Raw genomic sequence first — 14,168 nt, forward strand, 5'->3', positions numbered from 1 at the left:
AAGCCATACAGTAAAAGTCTTTACAACAGTACATTTATCAACGACATCCAATACCCCAGCTGTTTAATAAATATTGGAAGTTCAATACCCCCCTTTTTAAAAAAAAAAAAAAAAAAAAATAATAAAAAAAAATTAATGCTCGTTTGCTTCTGCCTCCCAATTTTCCACCTTGAGCCCAGTCCACTTTTCCAAAAAAAGAATTTAATGGGAAAGTCTGACATTTTTTGAAAATCCACAAAGCAAGGAGGGGGAAAAAAAAAATTAAATTAATGATCTCCAAAGTGCCTATTCTAATTTTCATCGGCAAATAAAAGTTATCCAAACTGCTTTTAAGTGGACCTAAATTTATAACAGTAGTTGCAAGGACTGCAAGTACTCTTTGTCAATGCATAAAATACCAAAAGGAAGGCTGTACAGTGTAGAGCATTACTGCCAAAGCTGCATATAATCTCCATTATGCTGGTACTTTGACACTTTTCAAATCTCTGCCCCTTACTGCTTCAGCTGTAACACCCAAATGAAAGCAATTTAACTTTTCATAAAAGATTTCCTTCAGTGAGGAAGTTTACATTTTCCCCAAGCACTTTAAAATTAAGAAGAGAGGTTACAGAGTAGCTTACAGAAGGGATACATGGTTTTCTTCTGGGGGGGTCGAGGGGGGAGAAATTAGAGTAAAAGCTAACACCTTGATGTTGCATGAAATAGTTCATAAACTTCATCCAGCGGTATTAAAATCCAGTGCCTCTCAAACTTCATCCAGAAGGCATGATTTTTTTCTAAAAGCTTCTTCAAATACATGTAGCCATTGTATTTTACAATGCTGACTTTACTGGTAACTGTCAGTTGCTGGAAAAAGAGTTGTTTTACTTGGCTAGCAGTAGCAATCCCAGTACACCACCTGATAACATTCAAAACTATTTCTTCAGTTACAGCAAAACTTGGCAGCTATCACTGCTTAGGGACACTGCCTATAAGGCTTGGCTGACTTTCCAATCTACAACACTGCCATTAACAAATCAGAATTCTATTAAACTGAAGTTTTTGCTGGAGCTGTATTTTTTTTCCTCAAGACTCCAGGATGCCTGATCTTGAAAACAATACAACACTCCCTTCACAGACAGAATCCTTTAGAATCCCTAGAATCCTTTACCAGCTACTGCATACCACTCTCATGTGCTATGTGTGGCCAGCAGTCCATAATGTTGTTTCCTTTTCCAAATCCAGAGGAAAAACTGAAAGCTACAAACACAACTGGTAGATTAAAGAGGAAAAATTAAGCAGGTAGACGGAGGGAAGTGGGGAATGACTGCTTTGTTGCACACATCTGGGCAGTTAGCCCAGTCTGAACTGTGGCTGAAGTAATTTCAGATTAACACAGAAAGACCTAGAAATACACCAGGCAAGGTTAAATGCTGGGAAGAAAATGAAACCCAAGGCACTGATGACTGTGCCATAGAAGCGATCTCATTTCATAAGCACTTGCACTATCATGTGGTTTGCTACATTCAGTGAAGGTCAATCAGGCAGTTCACGCTACAGCTTTAATTTCAGGTTGCCTGCAGTTTAAGTCAAACATCACCACATCAATTTAATTTTAAAGTTTGAGTAAAGTACCTTTGAGGGTTTCAAAAGTACAAGACAGAGGGGGTGGGGGGCAAAGAGAGAGAGAGAACATGGTACTTTTCTAAAATGCAGTTTTAAATCTAGAGACAGTCCCTGGATAGTTCTAGAAAAGTTAAGACAGCCTGCCCACCTAACTGGGAAACTTTCACAACTAGTTCCAATCTTCTCAGAATGCTCCTCTAAAAGACAGCAAACTTATCACCAGATACTCCTAACTTCTTCCTCTAGTCAAAACCACCCTAAAGGTCTCAAAGCCAGTGGTCTCACACCCTCTTAAAACAAGCAGGAACACCAAATTCTCCAAGGAATCAAAAATAAAAGACAAAACAAAACCCCACAAAACATTCCCCAGACACAAAATACTCTATACACAAGCTGTGGATAGCAAAAGCTGAAGATAAATTCTCATTTAGCTCCATAGCTTGCAATTAGAATGACATGAAGGGCAAATGAAGGCACAGAAGCAACTTCTGTATTATATCTGTAAGAATATGATGGGTTAAGCACTAAAGATCAACTCTGTGTATGAACAAATTGGCTGGACTGTACCCCTCATTTTTAGCAGTTCTGTGGAGACACAAGGCTTATGACCCAAACAGCTATTATTTATTAGTCCATTTACTTAAAAAAAAAATACTTTCTGCCACCCCATATAGCTTCAGCTAGCTTCAACCCAACTTGTCAACAGCTGGCTTCCCCAAAAGACTCATTTCCCACAGCAAACCTAAACACGGCATGGACTAGAGCACATACAATTCCTGAAGACATCTGTTTAGTCCATGGCAGATAAAAAATAAGGGGGTCTCCTCAGCTCACCTGACCATACAGTGGTAACAGGTATGACTGCATGGGTATGCTAGTTGCCCACTCAAACACAGACAGTTCAGTAATTGCCGTATGTAGCTTCCTGTTATCCAGAAAGCTAAAAGTAAGTAAAAGAAATGGGAGGAAAAGGTCATTAACTGCCTCTGGTCATAGCAGTAAGTAAGTTCAAAAGCCAACCCTCTTCATTCATGCTTCCCACAAAACCAAGTGCTTCACGTGTTATGGTATGAGCAGTGACAAAATACCAGCAATAAAGGCAGAGATCATAGTTAGTAGAGTATTACGGACTTTTCAAATCTAATTAAGTTATACAACTGTGAACCTTACTCCTCCACACTCCCCTCTAATGTAAACCTCACCAGTGATGCCACAAGACTTTTTTCCCACTCCCTGAATCTTCAACTGATTCCATTATTACAAAGATACACATGCATCTGAATTAGAAAGAGCTGATAAATGCATCTAATCCAGTAATTTGTGATGACCTTCCAACAAAGGCTAAGGTATAATTTTGAGAATGTTCTACTAACTTGGCCAAATTATTTTCAAAATAAGCAAAGTTAATTTCAACTTTACTCAAATATAAAAAAAGAGTCCCTTTGATCAGGAAATGATCTAAAACTTCAATACAAAGATACTACAAATACAAGGGAGTAACCAATTTGAAGAATACCTGCCCGCAGCATCACAAGCCTATTAGTCTTATAGTATGAAAGTACTAACAAGCACGTTATTTTACTATGGAACTTGATCTAATCAAACCCAAATTCTTTTAGTCCTGCTTGTCACTACACCCAACAAGTTGATTTTATTCCTATCGCCTTTGGGATATCAAAACACATCAGATATTCAATTTCCGTTTGTGTTGCACTGTGCTATCTTTTGTTAGATTAATGACACTGCTGAAAATAAATGGCTTATTGCTTTAAAATGCAGTATTGACAATCACATAAGCTATCTATCAAGATGAGATCATGTATCACAAATTTTTTCTTTTAGTTACTGAGTTGAAACTGAACTAAGAAATGCCAAGTATTCTTTACCATTTGTTCACCTCTACCAAATGGAGAGGGTGTCTTTGCAGACCTTTATATACATTACATGAAAAACTTTACTTCATCCATCAGATACCAACCCCCTCCCCCCCCAAAAAAAAACCCAAAAAACAAACAAAAAACCCAAAAAACACAAGTAATTGGAGTGATCTGGAGAAATTTTAATCACATTACATTCTTCAGCTGAATCTGGTATCTCGAGTACAAGAGAACCAACAGCTAACAGGACACAGCAACAGAAAACGAGCACTTTTGTTTAAATGAGCATGTGCCATAGGATAAATTTAAGTACACTCAGATCACATTTAGTAATGGCCCAAGGTAATCAAGCAGTTTCAAGCACACAGAACATCTGTTGACCTGATTCTGCCCTTCCATCTTTTGCATTTTTGTAATCTGTCCCTCAAAGCTGGACATTTCAAGTTCATCCTCAACAGCCACAGTATTTTTTACTGCAACTAAATGTAAAAAAAAAAAAAAAAAACAAGAGAGAAAAACCCAAAAAACAAACAAAAAAACCCCAAGATAACCCAGCCTGTACAATTTGAAGTGCATTTCTGTCTGCTGCAGCAACTTAAGAAAAATATGTAGTTATAGATTTACTGCCCATGATCTTTTAAGTAAGATTCCCCATAGATGTCAATACAATGAAGCATTATTATAGTATAAAATGAACATCCATTTAAGAGAAAGCACATACACAAAGAACTAATATTAAAGTTTGTTGCTCTTGTATCCATATCCACCAATCTAATACTTGTGTGATAGCAAAACATTAAAAAGACAGCATAGTACAATAATCTACCCTAACAGAAGGGGTTGTTTTAAAAGGGGGTTAATTGGTTGCTCCTACCATAATACCCACCAGAGAATGTACCCTTTAATTACTTCCAGCTCTGAAGATGTACAGGATGCTTCTTGGGCTATTCTAGCTATACAAACTCCATGTTATCCTGATGTCTCTTCAGGATGAAACTAGGTGCAAATAGGCATGAATTGTTGTTGTGTGTTTCTTTTTTTTTTTTTTTTGTTTTTGTTTTTGTTTTTTTTTAAGTGCTATACATACTTGATTCTTAAAAAAGAAACAAGTTCAATTAAAAAAAGAAAATCAAGTAATTTGAAGGAAAAACAATTTAAAACATCCCCAGGCCCATGTTTGAAGGAAACAGTAAGATGTTACAAGATGCTTTAAAAAGTGCAATACTGAGGAACCACTTAAACAACTTATGCTTGTCTTTTGCTTGGAGAAAAATTAATTAGTTCTTGAAAATCAGCATTAGTTCAGCTATATTTACACCTCTGAACTACTACATTCTTACCAGAATATCACTTAACAGTACTCTTCTGCCTATCCCTGTATTTACTAACCACACTCTTATCTCAGCTTGCTGCTCATAGCTCTTAACAGAAAGCCTGTTTCAGCATGAATTCCGTATTCTGTTTTCCCATCCACATTCCTTCAGCCAACTCAAGCCTTCCAAAAAGGTCTGAAATCTCATTCAGTACCATCAAGCTGCTCCAAGTCATTCCCCTCTAATAAGAAATTCATTTATTTAAATTCAGGGACAAAGGACTTTTATTTAAATTCAGGAACTTTAATGATGTGTAAGAAAAGGTTGGCAAGTTAACACTTGCCATTTAATCTACAGTGGCGCTACACTGGAACAAAGAATTTGAAAGCACTGCAAGGCAAATTTCACAAAAAATCATGGAGAGAAAAAAAAAAACCCCACAAAACAAAATCAGGTTTTAATAGATATTCCAAAATAGAATAGTAAATACAACGGTAAAACCTAGTAAAATTAGCTTTACATGAAAATTCCCTTAAACCAAATACATTAATAACCAGACATCGAAATTAATTTACAAATGTGTAGACTGAAAATTTGTAAGAGAACATTAAACTATTTATGCTACTGTGACAAGGAAGTAACACTTTTGCTCTGAACTGATATACTGCTCTTCTAATTCTAATATACTGCTGACCACATCTGACACAAAAGGACTCCTCAAGATGGTGAAATAAGGGAGAAAAAATAAAACTGGCAGAATGGTTTAGAAGTTTCTCGCTCTCTTCACCTATAAAACACTGGCCTATCTTTATAAAACACAGCTACAGCAGCTGAAAAATGAGTGTTTCCTGTAGTTATTTTAAGACAAGGACTGAAAAGCCATACATGATTTAATCTAGAAAGTTCTGACTCCTTTGTCCATTTGCATTAAAAAGACAATCCTCTCAGAGCCTCTCCTATGTCAAACAGAAGAATTTAATAATTGGTAATTTTAATCCAAGTACTCCTAGAACCTATTTAAGCACTGATGCATTCATTGAAAGAAATTGTGACAAAGTGTTCAGGTAATTTAGTGAATTTTTCAGGTTTTAAACTGACATAAAACTTCTTTGAGAACCACATACGAAGGTCAATACTCACACGGCTTTGTGTGATGTAAGATGCCACAAGAAATGCAACAGAACAATTAAATACTTTCCAATTTCTCGCTTCATTAGCCTTTCTCCTTTTACTTGACTGTAAAAGTGCTTCAGAACTAGTGTATTTAAAGGTGGCACTTATATATTGCAAGAAAAGGTTCTCCCATTTGTTTCTTAAATATTTCCCATGTTACATCCTGCCAGTGATGTCTATTTAAGATTAAATCACTAGCTAAGAAACTTAAAACCTGCATCAGCTAGTATGGGAAAACAATTTCTAAAGATTCTTTTCCTATTAAGTTCTTTTCCTATTAAGTGGGACAATAGCATGACAAGATGGAAAGTTCTTTTTTCTTCTCCATTATTCATTCAATTGCATTCAAGCATTTTTTCAACATCTTTGAACTAATCTTTGGTTCATGTACAAATGCATATTCAAGGATTGCTGGCACGTTTTGTTCAAAAGTTATATTTTACCTATTAGTATTGTTCTTTGTAAGACCTTCTGCATGTAAGCTACAAATTGTAGAATAAATGGAAACAAAAATAGCAAATCTTTGAAAACAAAACAAAACTTACAATGACAACTTTTAAGTCCCTTGCATCCAATTACAATAATAGTACTTTAACCAGCACTAAAGGGATGCTGGTAAAATTTCTATTTACCAATTTTGCCTCTAACTTTTTCTTTTTCAGCTTCCAGGCAATGCTGTAAGGACAGTAATAAATCTGTACCTCTACTTCGCTTGTATGTGTCATCTCCATTTTTAAATAAAATTTTCTTCTATTATATTGTTGTTCCTATGAATAAAACTGGTTTTCTATTATATAACTTCATATTTTTTTATAATTTCTAACAGTCTCATCACTTTCACTCAAGTGGACCAAACACATTACTCTTAATTTTTTCTGAAGAAAAACTGAAACACTGGTTCTTAAAACTTAACCTTCAACACTGGTTTAAGTGTGTAAACTTCATTATGTACTATGGTGGTAAAATGAAGAATTGTACTGAAGGAATACTGTTTAAAGTGTACTGGAATAGGGATATGAGAAAAAAAAATTCTCACTTCAGTTTATTGTCAGGGCCCTAATACATCCATGGATAGAAGAGAAGACTGGAAAACAACTTATCTGTTTACATAAGCAGAGAAATATTTGCTTTCTTCTTTTCCTGAAGCAGAAAAAATGTTTTTTATAGATCAAAACTGTAATGTTTTGTGAAGCAACAGATTTTATAGGAACCATGCACTGAGCATTGTCTTCACTTGCTTTAATTTAACAGATGTTCATACTACTACCAAAACTTGTAAAAGTAACAGGTTTCCAAAGAAAGGCAGTCTCCACAATGTTATTTATTTCTAAAATACATTTTATGTATGGTTCTGAGGGGGCAAAAATACTTATTTCTGCAACTATCAAATGCTTTAAAAATGCAGGTTTAGTTCCTTCCTAGGTAAGAGTAGATTAAATTGTCATTTTTTGAGCCTTCTGGTTTACAAGGTATAGGACTAGAAATATTACTTCTAATGTCTCCAAATTAAAGAAGGAATATTCCAGAAGCTTATCTTCCTTTCCTTTTTTGTTTAACATTATCTCTGGCATCAAAGAATCCCACTGGCATTCTTTTAGTCCCTGTGTTGTTCTGGTTAAGACTAAACCTCAGCAAGAATTCATTCACCAGTTAAAAACAAAAACAAAAAAGAAACAACCAAAAAAACCCACCACCACAAAAATTTACACTATTTGCAATTAAGTTATCATTAAGATTTAAAATGAAAACCCTCATCACTGAATTTTGGAGACAGTTTGATTTTCCTCCTTAGATTTCCACCGAAATCACTAACCAGCTGCACAGGGAAGAAGAAACTTGCTCTATGTGTATACAAGGAACTTTCTTTTTCAAATCCACTTCAATGGAAATCAAGCTAGCCTTCAAAGTCTTAGCAGGAGGCCTGAATTTCAACGAAGACAAACAAATACTCTGTTGGAAGATCAAGCTTACTATTTTTCAATGCCACCACAATCTACTACAGGACTTCAGGAAGAAGTTTCACCCGTAACAGTTATCCCGGAAGTAGTACTAGGGTTCTTGTCACTTACCATTGAAGTGGTTTCTTTTGATCCTGAGAAGGGTTGATTTTCTTTCACAGCAGGGACTTCACCAGCTTACCCAGGTTTGGTTTTTGATAGGGTGCTAGAAGATGGGCAACCTAGCCTTGCCCTGTGGCTCTCTCTCCAAGCTGGATATTCTAGGTCTAGAAGTTGACTGGGAGCAGAAAAGACAACACATTCCCCTTCAATAAACAGGTGAAGCGGGGCCTGGTACTTGCACATATGTGTTTCAGATAGCGCCTTCTTAAGGAATGATTCTTTTTCCCCTTAATTGGCATGCATTCCCTGAAGGTTTTAAGAACAAAGAGAGCCTTACACATATTTCAGACTCAGATAACTTTTAGTCTACACCTAAAATCTGTCCACCTCAATTATGACAATTTTCAGATGGAACTTCTCCTTTGCTTCTACTAGCAAACATATGTTGTCAAGCAAACTCAAGACAGCATTTTACGTCTCAGAATGAAAAACTCCACCTCCATTTAGAGGATAACTATTTTTATAGATTGGTGGGATATGGATACAGATACAAGTGATTACTGGAATCATCTGTCTTTCTGAAACAGGTATCTGAAAAACCTTTCCTCCGATGAACAGCTCAAGAGGCCAAAACTGAGAGACGTCCCGCTACCAGAGGCAGACAACCCTCCTTTTAAGCAGAGAGAGTCTCAAATCCTTCTGTACATGCTATTTTTACACTGCTTCCAGTCTTTGGTTAAGCACCTACCCCAATCACAGAAAAATGAGTTTTTAATTACATGTCAACAACATTCTTACAGGAATCAAGAAAAATTTTATATTATATCACACAACACTGGATTATTCCCTAATAAAAAGGGAATCAAAGTAAGATTCCATTTTACCAGGCAAAACCCCACCTAAACCATCATGACCCAGCTCCACACAAAAGTGAGATGCAAAGCCAGTGGCCTACCGCACCAAGCAAAGGAACACGACAGAGTTTCAAAATATTTATTTAGGATCTAGGTTGAAGCTTGCCAAGTACATATCCATAAGGTTAAACCTGTTGTTTGTTTCAAAAGGAGACAGCTGAGAGTATCCAGACCAGACTGAAGAACATTATATACTGAACAAAGAGCACTGGGAAGTGGCAATACAAAGTTTTACAGAATTCCCCATCCACTTAACTCTGTTAACTACCAGAAAACCTTCACATGATCTCTGTGCTCCTTCTGTCCCCCACATGCCTCATTAGAAGCTGCTTGTAAGTTTAAGATATTTTTCCCCCGTCACACACACACACACATCCATTTAGACAGTTAACTTCATTCATACCAGTCTGCCACATAAAATCTATTTTCAAACAATAAGGACACCTGCTAGGTATACATCAGCATTCAACAGCAGACAGACAGTGCACACATTTTTCCTTGAGTTGTCTTTTGTCCAAAAACTAAGCTGACCAAATCAGCAGTTAAGTTCAGATGCCACAGTCGACACAATTTGGGGTAAATATTTTTTACTTAAAATGAAGATTTAGGAAAAAGTTACTGAAACAAGAATCAAAACCAGACATACTGACCCTAAGCACATTACTTTGAAAGGCAGATTAAAACTGAAAACATGATTTGCTTATATTAGAGAAAGAATATGCAAAGACCCCCTTACAGAAAAACCCACACATCTTCATTAACCACATTAAAATACAGTATTTACAAAGAAAGCAGTTAGACAGAATCAGCTGTGCAGACAAGTTACAAATTCCCCCAAAAAACCAAAATTCAACCAGACAATTAGTATCACATCAGCTGTAGTGCAGCTACTACCAAGTGGATTTCTATCAAAAAGCACTTTCACAGAAGTATGATTTTTGTTAGGTTGGTGAGAAGGGTGCTTCTGTAGCCATTGCTTAGTATTTGGCTCCTGTGAGAAAAAGGTGGATTGTTAAATAGCATATGCCAAGATACAACAGACAAATGAAGTTTAGATCATATTAACCAACCTGCTGACTTTTGCCCCCTCTTTGGAATAGCACTGTATAACTAAAGATCAATTTAACTGTCCTTGCAAATATCAAAGAGCATTTATAACACTGTCCTCAGAGCTGATCTTTGCTACATCAGAGTAAAATATACCACCTGTCCTTTAGGAGTATTTAGATCAATTTACTATGTATGATCACTTCTTCAAATACCATATACATGCAACTCTGACATTCACTTATGCCAAGTTCAGCAACTTTGGTTGTTTGGGTTTGGTTTTTTTTCCCCTCAGTTCTTGCATGTTTTAAAGTGCAAATCCCAGTGTTCTGATACTCATTTACAGGAATATCCTAATCAAATTTTGCTTAATCAATAGTAACATTTCCTTGCTACCCCTTCACTCAATTTCTACTTCTCTACATAAATGTATCACTGGATTAGAAAGACATTTCAATCAAAATCAGCTTTTTGCATGTCTGGTAGACAAACTTACACAAATGCAGGAGTACAGGTATATACAGGAATTGATTAGCTGGCAAACAGATCTAACTTAAAAGAGCCACCAATGCATTATTATTAATGATCATAAGTGACCACATCTCACACACATTTTTAAAGACAGATTATATGAAGTACATCATAAAGCTCCTTACTGAATTAATTTTTATTTATTGTGGCTTGTTATGTATTAAACTCTAATAGGGGAAACAGTACTAAAATCACCTTGCCGACACCCTAAGTACAGAATTTAATTCAGATACAGATAACAATAGGATGATACTTTTCTGTTACTTAGGAGCATTAAGGAGTAAGGCCTGTGTTCAGACCAGAGCTCCCAAAGTTTAGGGTACAGAAAAAGTGGACTGAGCTCCAGCCAACATAACCAAGAGCATGACAGTTCACAAAGCACATCAGAGGTAAAGGGATAGAAAGAATCATCTCTGCTGCCTGCTGAGAAGGAGAAGAGGCATAGGACATGCAATTTCTTAGGCTACTCCTACAATTCAATAGCTTTTATGCATTTCCAGAAGCTACCTTATAACCACTGTTGGAGAACTTATTGTCTGTAAGGAAAAGAAGTGTTACAGAGAACAGCCCTTGCTTTTCCTTTCACAGAGGCAGAGAGGCCCAAGATCCAGATTCTTACCAGCCAGCTTCAGACTAATAATAAAAAATTGTTGAGTAAGTAGAACTAGTAAGGTTCAAAGCCGTGTAACCCAGAAGTATACCAGTAAAAATGAATGATGTGTAACAGTAAATGTATACTCTTAAGTCCATCTCTTCAGGTAATAAACAGGAATACAAATCAGATAAATTCACTCATGTCTACATCAACAGTGGTAGATTACAAAAAGCTTATTCTGTACAGAAAGATGATATACAATTATATAATAAAAACTCATACGGATAAAAATAACACTATACATGCAAAGACACCCATGTACATGCACATACATACATGTGCCAATGTGCACATACCAATTTTGTTAATTATTACACAGCAGAAATACTCCACACTTCTAAAGAGTGCTTTCTTAAGCACTTACCTCATCAACTAGTCTCACAAATTGGAAGTTTTATGTTTTGGTTGTGTGATGCTGTTCTTCTCCCCTCCCTAAACTCAAGCAATGACGGCACTCAGTTTACAAACAAAAACACTGCTGCAAAGTGAACTAGACAAATTAGATACTTACTTATCAAAACTATCACTGTATTTTATGAAGCTCTCCAACTTTTCCTTGGCATATTCTACCACATCTGAATGAAGCTCTATTCCATGATTTATCCCAAAAGGTCCTGTAAATAAAAACAGCAGGGTGGGTTTTGTTGGTTTGTCTTGGGTTTAGTTTTTTTTCCTTTAAGCACAGCATGACTGAATGGAACAGTATTACACCTTTCATATGTGAAACCACTAACATCACATAAAACACAGGAGTCTCCCAACACCACTAGACAAAGTTATTTTTTGCATCTGTATTACCAAAGCTTACACGGAAGGTAAAAGGCCAAAGGATCAATGAAAGAACAGGGACAGAACTGTGGTAAAACAATTCTGTAGAATGAATTTTCTTCACTAGCATGTGGGGGGGAGGGGGAAGAGTCTGAGAAACTTCTTATTCAACTGTTTTAGTTAGAATACAGTATCTTCAAATTATAATTTAGTCTGAATTTGGGTCTTTAGATTTTGAAGTTCTTATGTCAAAAAATCACAGCTTTTGACAATTTGAGAGATTGGGTATTATATCCCTTAGCCACATCTGCTATTTTGCAGGTTCCAAAATCAGAAGTCTGCTCCCCATTTACTTATAAAATTAATTTCCATCTAGAACATTGAAATTTCCTACATTATGCTAACTTATGACAACTGTAACACTGCTTTTCTATAACTGGTCCAAGTATATTTCCACATCAGTAAGTATGTCAATAGTTAATGCTATTTTTCAGGAACAAGAAAAAAATCGTGACACAGTATTATGGGGATTATCCACATCAGGAAAGAATCTGAATCAGATAGTCACATTTGCTGTGGAGATTCTATATTTAACATGCACAAGTAGCCCAGGGACTTCAGTCACTGGAGCACAGAATTGGAAAAGGGGAAGAAGCGAAAGTAAACATCAGTAAGATCAGACAAACCTTGTATTTATATCCTCTACTGCATTCTAAATCTTTCTTAAATATTTAGCTCAAAGATGCTACTCCAATCAAAATTCAATTTGTCTTTTCTAGGAAACCAATTAATAAAACAGACTTAGAGTTACTGAGAAAGCTTCCATTTTACTGCAAGAAAAAAATATTATATGCCACTAAGCTGATGAATAACTGTAATTCTTAACATAATATAGAACATTTTCTACTAGGTGAAATAAAACCAATCCACTAAGTTACCATACGCAGTGCTCATAAAAGCTCTCTGTTGGCAGGCAAGAGATCAACCAAGGAATATTCTTAGAACTTGGAAAAGCAAGTACCTCCTGTTGACACTCACACCTACTGTAAATTTAGTTTATTATCTATCACACTGAGAAAAGCATTAGTACACATGATCATTTCCGAGCCGTTTAATTATTTACTGCATAGTAAGAGACCATGAAGTTTCTAAGCAGTGTAGTTACAGTTTTAGAGCACGCAACAGCATCCAAGGTATGTTTTCTTTAATTAAAAAAATAATTGCCATTAATTTAAAATTAATTTTAAAAATGAAACATCATCCATCCCAAAATTAACACATATGTTCCTTTCAATAATCAATTTTGAAAAACAAAGACCTAAAAACCTGTAAATGTCGATTGCTCCAACAGCTTGGAATTAAATCTATGAATACAAGACACCACATCAGAATACACCATAGTATTTGTAATTTGAACAGAAATATGATAAACATGTTCTCTGATCAGGAAAAAAAATTAAATTAAATAAAAATCACAGCTGTACATTAAAGCAAAAGGTCAGCTGGTTTAAAAGTGTGAAACCAACTTCTCTGCCACTGTCCAAAGTCAACTGGCCTCTTTCAGCATAACGAGCTAGAAATTCCACCAACTAGTCTAAACCACATTTCTGTTTTAACAATATCAGCAACAGTCAATTTAATCTTAATGGAGTGGTGGAGGGGTTTTAGTATGTTGCTATACTTAATGTTTACCTGAGTGTGGATTTTTCTGGGGTTTTTTTTGGTTTTTTGGGGTTTTTTTGTCAAAACAGCTGTTCCCTGGTTTAAAAGTTACACTAAAGAATGATAAAATTACTAGTTACATATAATCAAACGGAGTAGAGTAAAAATATAATAAAGGCACACAAATTGTCTTTACACCTTCCATGTCTCAGCCAAGTGCTCAAACCACATTAGAATACCAAGTAGACTTTAGAGACTAGGTATAGCACTACAGAAACATGGCAAGTCTACTCCTGTAAGTAGCTGAGCAGTCGCTTGCTCCACGCTCCTCAGCACTTCTAGAGAAATATCAGCACCTGAACTGGCTGTGTGGGAACATCTGCAGTGTAACTGTGCTCCTCAAGGGCTGTCAGCCAATCCTCACCCTCTGCAGAAGACAAGTCTTTTCCTGTTTAATTTCTTCAACTCTGCATAGAATATTCTGAAGGACAGGAATTCTGCTTGAGAAGGAGAGGTCAAACCCAGAGCATTCAACAATAACCAACAGCCACTCAAAAGTTGTC

The 14,168-nt window shown here is 36.0% G+C and overlaps 1 protein-coding gene across 1 annotated transcript in view; it reads right to left on the reverse strand.

The window, feature by feature from the left end:
• PCMTD1 (protein-L-isoaspartate (D-aspartate) O-methyltransferase domain containing 1) overlaps window positions 1-14,168 on the reverse strand; it is a gene marked incomplete at its 3' end in the record, with an annotated part of 17,797 nt that overhangs the window by 2,222 nt on the left and 1,407 nt on the right. The window contains exon 2 of the mRNA XM_010014109.1: window positions 11,687-11,789. Coding sequence (XP_010012411.1) covers window positions 11,687-11,789 — 103 coding nt within the window. The remainder of the gene's footprint in view (window positions 1-11,686; window positions 11,790-14,168) is intronic.

This window comes from Nestor notabilis, unplaced genomic scaffold (genome assembly GCF_000696875.1).
Source record: "Nestor notabilis isolate BGI_N333 unplaced genomic scaffold, ASM69687v1 scaffold16804, whole genome shotgun sequence".
NCBI classification, from domain to species: domain Eukaryota; kingdom Metazoa; phylum Chordata; class Aves; order Psittaciformes; family Psittacidae; genus Nestor; species Nestor notabilis.